Source organism: Berghia stephanieae, chromosome 1 (assembly GCF_034508935.2).
Source record: "Berghia stephanieae isolate SIO BIC M18660-M18661 chromosome 1, UCSD_Bste_1.3, whole genome shotgun sequence".
Taxonomy (NCBI): domain Eukaryota; kingdom Metazoa; phylum Mollusca; class Gastropoda; order Nudibranchia; family Aeolidiidae; genus Berghia; species Berghia stephanieae.
In genome coordinates, this window is record NC_088360.1 from 78,807,723 (window position 1) to 78,818,138 (window position 10,416).

General features: G+C 33.2%; 1 protein-coding gene across 1 annotated transcript in view; it reads left to right on the plus strand.

Annotated features, from left to right (window-relative positions):
• Nucleotides 1-985: 985 nt before the first annotated feature.
• Nucleotides 986-10,416, plus strand: part of LOC144963490 (uncharacterized) — a 12,109-nt gene continuing 2,678 nt past the window's right edge. Inside the window, exons 1-6 of the mRNA XM_078897568.1 lie at nt 986-1,004; nt 1,253-1,596; nt 4,513-4,587; nt 5,745-5,839; nt 5,993-6,061; nt 9,661-9,730. Of these exons, the coding sequence (XP_078753694.1) occupies nt 986-1,004; nt 1,253-1,596; nt 4,513-4,587; nt 5,745-5,839; nt 5,993-6,061; nt 9,661-9,730 (672 nt within the window). The remainder of the gene's footprint in view (nt 1,005-1,252; nt 1,597-4,512; nt 4,588-5,744; nt 5,840-5,992; nt 6,062-9,660; nt 9,731-10,416) is intronic.

Below are 10,416 nucleotides of genomic sequence, written 5' to 3' on the forward strand. Positions count from 1 at the left end.
TATATTATATATATATATTATATATATATATATATATATATATATATATATAATAATAATTTGAATTCATTTATTTCTTGCGAATAAGATCTAAATGAATTAAACAATGTAAGTAGAACAGACTACTTACTTAGTTTAATATATTTAGATCTTATTTGCAAGAAAGAAATTATTTCAAAATTGTGCGGTTATGTGGTCTTGTTGTATGACACTCGCTTTCGATTCTGAAGGTCTTGGTCGAGCCTCACTCAGCACAAAGTTGAGTCCTTGGAAAAGACTCTTTACCCACATTCTCTCTCTGTACTCAGGTGTGAAATCATTACCTGGCTGTTAAGGACGTTGTCTCTGTCAGAATGATTGTAATATAGGCTAACAGGCCTCATGTCTCACTCTGTATGTTATATGTTGCTGTTGGTCAGGAATGTAATGCGCTTTGAACACGTTTAGTGGATATGACACAATATAAAAGCTCAAAGCTCAAGTTGGTGCTTGTCCTGAAATCCTCTTCATTTTAAGTTTTATTGATAGTCCTTTTTGGTTTATGTTGTCGAAAAGCTTCATTCAGAGAAATCTATAAGTATTAAATCAATTTCTTCTTCTTCTTCTTCTTCTTCTTCTTCTTCTTCTTCTTCTTCTTCTTCTTCTTCTTCTTCTTCTTCTTCTTCTTCTTCTTCTTCTTCTTCTTCTTCTTCTTCTTCTTCTTCTTCTTCTTCTTCTTCTTCTTCTTCTTCTTCTTCTTCTCCTTCTTCTTCTTCTTCTTCTTCTTCTCTGACTTTATGCCTCCCCCTCTCTCCCTCCCCCTCTCTCCCTCCCTCTCCCTCCCGCTCTCTCCCTCTCTCTCTCTCTCTCTCTCTCTCTCTCTCTCTCTCTCTCTCACACACACACACACACACACACATACACACATACACATACTCACTCTCAGTGGCACAAATGCATATGATCTAATGATTATATTATGAAACTTTTCTGAAAAACTTATGTCATGAGGTTTTTGACCAGAAGTCTTGTTTCAAATATTCCTCATCACTGATGCTTTTTGCGTATAAACTCATACTGTAAGATGTTATTCTTAAAATACTTTGTAATAGAGCATCTCTCGTGATTCTTCTTTTGCTTTTAATATTTTTTTCCAGTGAAAAAATGATATAAATCCCAGGGTGTTACGTTTCAAGAAAATTAAAAGTCAAAGAGTATGAAACTAGAAATGTTGCATCCTCAGGATTATTGTTGTTTTTTAATTCATTCACAGAAAGTGATAGCAACGCTGATGTAGAAATTGAATCAGATGAAAATAATCTTGAAGATGGAAACACAGTTGAGAAAATCACTTCAGATTCTGGCAATGGACAGGATAAAGTCACTGATACCAAAACTGAAGAGGAAATTACTGCCCAAATTGATGACCCAAGTAAAAACGTATTCTTTAGTAATGAAGAGAGAAAAGAGGAAGGTTGTGGAGAAACAATGTCTGCAGTAGAAGCTGAAGATTCTGAATCTTGTTCCAAAGAGAAGGATAATCAATCGATCGATAGTAGTGAAGAGAGAGAGAAGCCTGCATTTGTGAGGTTTGTCTCTGAGTTGAGTCTGGTTGAGGTGAATATATTAAACATCTTTATTTTATGATGTAAGTACCCTTCAATTCCAAAACAGGCATTTAAGGTTTTGCGTTGTTAAGTGTCGTGTAAGAGTCCCTCAGAGCCTAAGTTTATCTCAGTTTCTGTAATGTGAAGCAGACAACAGGCAAAGTACATTCAGCCAGATTTAACATATCCAGCTATCGGACGATCTCGGTTTGTTAGAAAAGAAAACTATGTGGATTTAAATATATGTCTACTCGTACTTGTGTCGGCATTTTTATGGATTGAGCTACGAGGGCTCTTTCATAATTAACCGAAAAATGCCTGTCAAATCCGCGTTTTTTATGCTATCAACAAAATTCTTGCACGTGTTCATACCTTGACTCGTCCTTCATTTCTCTACGTAACAGCCAAGTCTGTCGACACACTTCTGCCAACGCCGCACCATGGAATAGATACCCTCTCGGAAGAAATTTCCGTCAAGGTTTTGTAGCCATTTCCGCACATGGTCAACAAGCTCTTCATCGACATCAAAGCGCTTTCCTGCCAGCTCACGTTTCAGTGGCCCAAAGAGGTGATAATCAGATGGTGCGAGGTCTGGACTGTGTGGTGGGTGTGGCAAAATCTCCCATCCATATTTCTCTAGCCAACCTTGCGTCACTCGTGCTGTGTGGGGTGTAGCGTTGTCGTGTTGCAAAATGACCCCGTTGGTCAACTGCCCTGGGCGCTTTCTGCGAATGGCCTCCCTAAGCTTGTCAAGAGTTTGGCAGTACCTTGCAGCATTGATTGTTTCTCCAGGTTGTAAGGTTTCGAACAGAATAACACCACGACTGTCCCATAAAACAGTTCCCATTATTTTCTTTGCTGACCGCATGACTTTGAATTTCTTCGCGACAGGTGAGGATGGATGTTTCCATGTCATCGAATCTTGCTTTGTTTCTAGGGTGCAATGGCGCAACCAAGTCTCATCACCGGTGACTATGCTGTCAAGAAAAGTCACATCGTACCCTAGAATGTCTCCGCCGGCGTTGGCAGTATGCCCGTGAACCCTGCGTGAGCTCTTCTCAAAAGTTCCCTGCAGATGTCCAATCTTTTTTCTTTATGATTGTCTGTCAATTGCTTAGGAACCCATCTTGCGCTGACTTTTCTGTAGCCAAGTTCATCAAATACAATTCTATGGGCAGAAGTTTCCGAAATTTCAAGACTGCTTGCGATTTCATGAAGTTTCAACCTCCTGTCTTGACGAATAAGCTCATCAACTCGCTTCACATTGTCTTCTGACGTCGAAGTTATCGAACGCCCTCTCCCTTCCCTGTCTGTCAAGTCGGAATGGCCGGCTTCAAACAAATTACACCAGTGATAGACTTGTGTACGGCTTATAACATGCTCACCATATACACTCTGAAGTTCTTTATGAATTTCGGTAGGATTCAGACTTTTGGCGTTCAAAAAACGTATGACAGCTCTGATTTCCTCCTTTGACCAAGTTTCAAGGTGGGCCGCCATCTTTAAAATCGTCTAGAAATTCATTGTGCAAAATGATGCACTTCATAATTTCTGGGAATATCCGTAAGGAAATAAGGAATATCATGTCGTTTACAGAATTAAAAAATCTCCACTGGTTGCTGAGCAATGGGCATTTTTCGGTTATTTCTGAAAGAGCCCTCGTATTAGGCGACCTTATTCAATATAGATGTCAGATACTATAATATGCCACTCGTGTATGAATCAGCCTCATATCTTTTCAGCATATTTATTATAAAAGATAAGTCAGACCTTATCATGATGCCATCTCCCTTCTGCCAACCCATTGGCAAGCATGTTCTGTATTGTCAAATCAACAGTTTGAGGTATTTAGCAATGAGAAGTTGTATCAAATTAGTTCTGATATCAAACTGGTCAAAAATTCAGCTGCTTTGCAAGTGTAATAAAGTTAAAGTTCAAAGTTTAGTTTATTTAGCCCAACATAAATTGTGCATAACGAGGTGAAGTGGTTTGAATATTTATCTTAAATATTAATCTTATGTTTTGATGACATGAAAACAATCAAAATTATTCCTTTCTCCATCTTTATATTGAGAATTGTACTTCAAATGGCAGTTTATTTTTATATTTTCAAAACTTTAATTTTTGTGTATGCTTTTTCTGATTGGATCTCTTGTTTTGATTTTTTTTTCGTTCTTCCATTGCTTATTTCCACAAATTCTGAATGTCTGGTTCGATCACACAAAGTCTTTCCACTTTTTCACTGCTTTTATTGAAAATGTAGTCAAAATTTCGTAATATTTCCTTGAAGGTTTTGAGTTGTTAAATGTAGTGGAAGCAAGGCTTGGAGTATTCAACCTTTGTATGGTTGTCTCATATGTATTCTGGCGATTTGTTTTCTTGTTTTAAATGATACACTTTAAAACATGTCTTATCACTCTTATAAAATGGCATTGAAATCTTGGTAAAGCATTTGTGCTTGTGATTGGCTGAATTTCACCTCAATTTCTTCGTGCTGTACTCTATTGCATAAGTCTTGGCAGATAGACCTGATAGGGAGGAATTTTAAATGAGAGATAATAAGTAAGAGCTGAATGAGGACCAAGCAGAATGTTTCAAAATTATATCTCTCCTGAGGGAACAAAACAATAAAACAACACAATAGAACCCCCCCCCTACCCCCGAAAAAAAAAAAGCAACAAAAAAAACCCCAACCCAACCACCTGTCCCACACCCACCCCAAGAAAAAAACAAACAAACAAAAAACAACAATTAAAACAGAATACATGCAAACAATATTTGTGAAAGTGTAAGAACGTTACATTCATACAATTTACTATCATTGGTAAATGTTAAAATTTGTCGATTTTGAGTCAATTTAAAAAGCTATTCGATAACAGTATGCTTGAAGATATCTAACTAATAACCATTTTGATTTTTTTTTCAGAAAGTGAAAAGAGTTCTTGATGATATTAATGTGAGTGGAGTGCAATGGAACCAGACAGAGCAGAATATTCATATTGTAAGAAAATTCCTGAAAACTCAACACGCTTATCAAATTTTGAAAATTCTAATTGCGGATAGGGAAATGACCCTGCAACTTTGGGGCAGGTGCTAGTGTGCATCTCTCATGTCACATTTCTGGTATAATATTGTATATTTATACATGGCCTTAAGTCATTAACTAATTCAATGGGCTACAGGATAGCAATAGTTTGTGGTTGTAGAGCTGATGTTAAAATTTGGGCATCATGTGATTATTTGGGATAATTTTGTAATTACAGACCAGTTTCTTTGACATCCGTATCTTGTTGACTGCCATAACATACTAGACGTATTCTGGACAATTTAGAAAGCAACATAATTTTCTACACCATCCAACTAAGTTTCAAGTAAAAATCCAGTGGCTTTGCAATTGCAATGTTTCAAGCAGCTAAGTATAACAATGCCTAGTGTGGATCACGGAAGTTGATAACTTTAATTCTGTTTTTGCTTTTCAGAATCCTTTTAACATCAAACAAAATAACAAAACACAGGGATTGCAACTTCAATTAAAGTTTAATTTTTTTAAAAATTGATTTGTAGTGTACATTGATGATTATTGATCACAGAATAGCTATTAAACAGTAGGTTTTTGACCGATTAAAAAACATGGGATTCATGACACACCTTCAAATCTGCTCGGATAAAGATTAGCTGGTTGTTTACTATCAGTAGAATAGTCTGTCGCAAAGTATTTTCCAACATAACAGCCCTAACTCTTCAATTACTGCTGGGTGGACAGGGCGTCCAAAAAACATCTTCATTGAATCCGGCATTGAAACAATCCTATTGCTTGGGAGTTGGTGCTCTATAATCTGAACTATGAGGACCTCAAGGTGTCATATAGGCTTCTGTAAAATTTGGATTTATATAGAATTTCAGGACATGCTTTGAATGAATTAGTTATTTTATGAAAGTAGAATACAAAGAGGAGTTGTAAATTTGACAGGATTTGATATCAAAAGAAATTGTTGCATATGCTTTGTTTTTAGTCCCCAAGTAATCGCCTTGAAAATGATTCATATAATCTATTTTAAACACTTAACACATATAAAAGAGTACCTGATGATCTGATGATGTATGTTGAATATATAGAACATACTTCTTCAATTAGTAAATTGTTGTTCTCACAAACAGGGTATGTTCGTGGCAGACTATGGATCTCAGTGTGAGGAGATACTGAGAAAGCTGTCGATGCTACAAATAGGAGTAATTAAAGACAGCTCTGTCAGGTAATGTCTATGGAGTCTATTACATTGTCAAGCTTGAATATAAGACTTACATTTTACTAATGATTGACACGTTGATCTCTAGATTGAAAACACCATATGAATATATTCATTAGTTAATATTTTCGAATGCATTTGTTACCATTTACTTTTCAGTGTGTTCCCTGCTTCCATTAGTTCTGAGGAAAAGTGGGTCAAGGAGGAATTTGAAGAAGCAAAAATCAGGTCAGTAATGAGTTAATTATATTCAGTCTAATTTGGATAAAAATGATAAGCCTCATTAGAACCTTTTCTTGCTCATCATAACAATAGTGGGTGCTGTCTTAAATGTTATTGTAATTATTATTGTCATGTAAATATTATTATTATCATAATTATTATTATTTATTATTATTATTATTATTATTATTATTATTATTATTATTATTATTATTATTATTATTATTATTATTTTATTATTGTAATTATTATTATATTATTATTATTATTATTATTATTATTATTATTTATTATTATTATTATTATTATTATTATTATTATTATTATTATTATTACTAGTAAATGCCCATGCTTTGCTATGGAATATCTTAAAAACTATGAAATAAATATAATAAAAAGAACTCTATTTGTTGACATAGATATAGCATTAGACAAATTGATAAATCTAGGACGTTTGTTTGTCTTCTGTAAAAAAGGCCCTTTAATGAAAAAAAAAAAAAAGATATCGCCCCAGTACAACTCATGAAAGACTAATAGATACAAGTTGTGTGAAAACTAACCAACTTCCCATATTTTATCACGTTGCTGGATATACAAAGCACAAAAACAGCGAACTTTGTTATTTCGCATTGGTTTGAAGTTCGCAGCCCAATCCCAACCTTTACCTGGTGTCAAGTGAGCCACTGAACTCAGAGTCAACTCTGACCATTTACACCTTTTTTTAACTTGGAGTAGATTCCTTTTGTAACAACCACTCAAAACCTGATCCAACCCAAAGTCTAAACCGATCACCGAATGATGAGAAATGACTGACAACAAAGTGAAAACTAATTATGATGGGTTTGTTTTGCCCTAGTTTTCAGAACGCACATATGCGGTACCAACAAACACGTAAACAGAGGGGGTTGGCAGGGGGGGGGGGGGGGGGGGGGAGAGAGGGGGAGGGGGGGGGGGGAGAGGGAATTAGAATGGTGAGTGCTGAAGCAATTAAGTTATTATTTGGGGGAAAAAAGCAATACCTGTAAAATCATATTTGTCCTCATTACATTGATCAAAATATAAAAGGATAATAGTATATAATGAAACATATTTTATGCAAAATTTGATTTGTAGTAAAGGCTCGAGGCTTAACAGAAAACATCATATTTTTAAAATTATATAATTATTATTATTTTTTATTACTGTTGTCATTTTGTCATTGTCAACGTTGTCATTGTTGTTGTTGTTTTTGTTGTTGCTTTTGTTTTTATTTTTATTTTTTAAATTAATATTGATAGTCCCATTTAAGCTTTGACTGTCTTTGCCGCAGTTACAATGAAATGCATGGTGAAAATCATGAAAGAATATCAATCGTGTGCTGCATCTGGGCAATCAACAAAATGCCTATAAATCTGTTTACAGCGTTGATGATGGGACTATTAAATTTTCCATAGAATCATATCCACTAAACACAGATGTAAAAATAAGTAATCGGTTTGGTTGCCTCACTGCAAATCACAAAAGAGACATCAATGTTTCTTTTTGGGGTTTGCATTTCTTAATTCTGTTATGAAATTGTAAAACATGTATGACAATTGATGGTTTACTAAGCATTAACCAATCAGAATATTTTCTGCCATTTAGCCCGTTCCATCCTCAGTCAAGTGGCAAACATATCTTAATTCCATAGCTATCCCCTGGTAGCATTTAAAAAAAACTGCTTAGCCTGCCTATTGTTATTACATTAAAAAAATTGTCTGTTTCATCACTGAGATGTCAATTGTTTTTGTGCAAGGAGAAATGAAGTAATGATGAAACAGTTATGTGTGAATCATAAGTCACTTGCAGATCATTTTGTCAATCTTTTGTTTTCAAAGAAAATTATAATTGTTTTCTTTTCAGTTAATATTTATTTTAACAACAAACATTGAACGTTTGAATTCATAATTACCAATAACTATGAAATAAAATGACAAAATTTGCCCCAAATGTTGTGAAAAAAATATGTCACCAAATAGTATTTTTAGATGCCAGTCAATTAAACAATAAATACAGTTATTAAAAGCAGCAAATGGAATGCGGTTTAAAAGACAAGACACAAACATGAGTTGTCAACTGAGGCAGTTATTAAAAACAGCAAATGGAACGCGGTTTAAAAGACAAGACACAAACATGAGTTGTCAAGTATGTTTTAGGATCCTGAGGCAGTTATTAAAAGCAGCAAATGGAACGCGGTTTAAAAGACAAGACACAAACATGAGTTGTCAAGTATGTTTTAGGATCCTGAGGCAGTTATTAAAAACAGCAAATGGAACGCGGTTTTAAAGACAAGACACAATCATGAGTTGTCAAGTATGTTTTAAAATTCTGAGGCAGTTATTTTTACAAATTTTCACAAATGGCTGTCTATGGTGTGTGGCCAATTTAACCTTTTTTTATCCGATTACGTTGTGAATTTGATATTTTTAGTTTTGATTTCTACTCGATAAATTTTGACTTTTAAACATGTAAATTAAAGAACAAGTAATTTTCTACAAATATTGTTCCCACAATAGATCAGATTTCTCCATCCTTAACTAAGTTATATGTTATTTTCTCCAATACACGGACAGATTTCTCCCATCCATATCTGGCAACGAGTCATATTCACAAATTTAGTTCTATGCTCCCTCTTTCCTTTTCTGTTTAATATCTACACAATTTATGCACCATCATATTAATCACACTTGATCTATTATTTACTTGTTTTAATTTTGTATTGTATTTCTCCCATCACCATTACCCCATCACATAATTATTACATGTCGTCATTATATATTATTTATTTGTTTATTTATTCAATTATTTATTAATTTAATTAATACTTTATTTATTTATTAAAATTTGACATCCATAATCCACCCTTTTTACACCAAATCCAAATATTTATTTATAGTCTTTACTCTATTTAGAGGAATAATTTTTCATGCTGTAATACCAAGTGTTCGTAAAATTTGTGTTTTTCTTATTGTTAACGATATTTGATTTCAGATATATCATACCTTTTATTTTCGTGTTTGTCTTTTTCATAGTCTTTTATTTGCTTCACAGGTGTGCCAAATAAAAATAAATGTCTGCAATTAATGAGGCATTCTTTCTTCTTCTTCTTCTTCTTCTTCTTCTTCTTCTTCTTCTTCTTCTTCTTCTTCTTCTTCTTCTTCTTCTTCTTCTTCTTCTTCTTCTTCTTCTTCTTCTTCTTATTATTATTATTATTATTATTATTATTATTATTATTATTTATTATATTATTATTATTATTATTATTATTATTATTATTATTATTATTATTATTATTATTATATTATATTATTATTATTATTATATTATTATTATATATTATTATTATTATTATTATTATTATTTATTATTATTATTATTATTATTATTAATTATATTATTATTATTATTATTATTATTATTATTATTATTATTATTATTATATTTTATTATTATTATATATATTATTATTATTATATTATTATTATTATTATTATCATTATTTATTATTATTATATTATTATTATTATTATTATATGTTATTTCCAGAATCATAGCATTTGATTTCGCTTCATTATCTTTATCAAAAGGGAAGATGAATTGTCAGAAAGGGTGAGCAAGTTCAAGGACTCCATAAAGTCTCGCCTTGTTGTTGATCAGGTGCATTTTCTTTTTATTTCTATGTTTTATCATTTAAGCTATAAAGATGCTGATTTAATAAAAAAACTATATCCCCAAAATCTTGTCTTGTATCATCCTATATCTGTTTTCCAACATGCTTTCTGTCTTTGTTTTGGAATGAGATTACTTGGTTTTGTCAAGGCCCTGACCAGAGTCCTTGGCTGGGAGGGAAACAGTCAAATGTACAGTTAGTTTTTAGAATTGATATGTTTTGTCTTGTAAATCATCTCTTAGTTACGCACTGTACTATTTTTGTTTTACATATGTATCATTTGTAAACATTTGAGTGTGTTCCTCTTAATGGGGACCTATGCTTGTGTCAGGATGAGACATTCAGGTGATCTCAAAGTACACTGATAGTGTGCTCTTGGAATCTACATCTGTTCCCTATTTGAACTAATTTCCTTTTGTCTTCCTTTTTCAAGGGTAATTTAATTGTAATTCTAGAACTTTTTACTGTGCCGTTTTCTTCCTTTTTACTGGCACTGATGTGACCTAAATGTGTTGCAAGCGCCATACAACCCTTAAAAACAAACAAACATAAACATTAAAATTTGAGAAAACCACACTCTCTCTTATTAATTTGAACAGAACTGTAATTCTAAGGCCTCTACCACACTACCACAGTTCTGTCCCAGGACAGGCTCATCCCAGGATTGAAACCT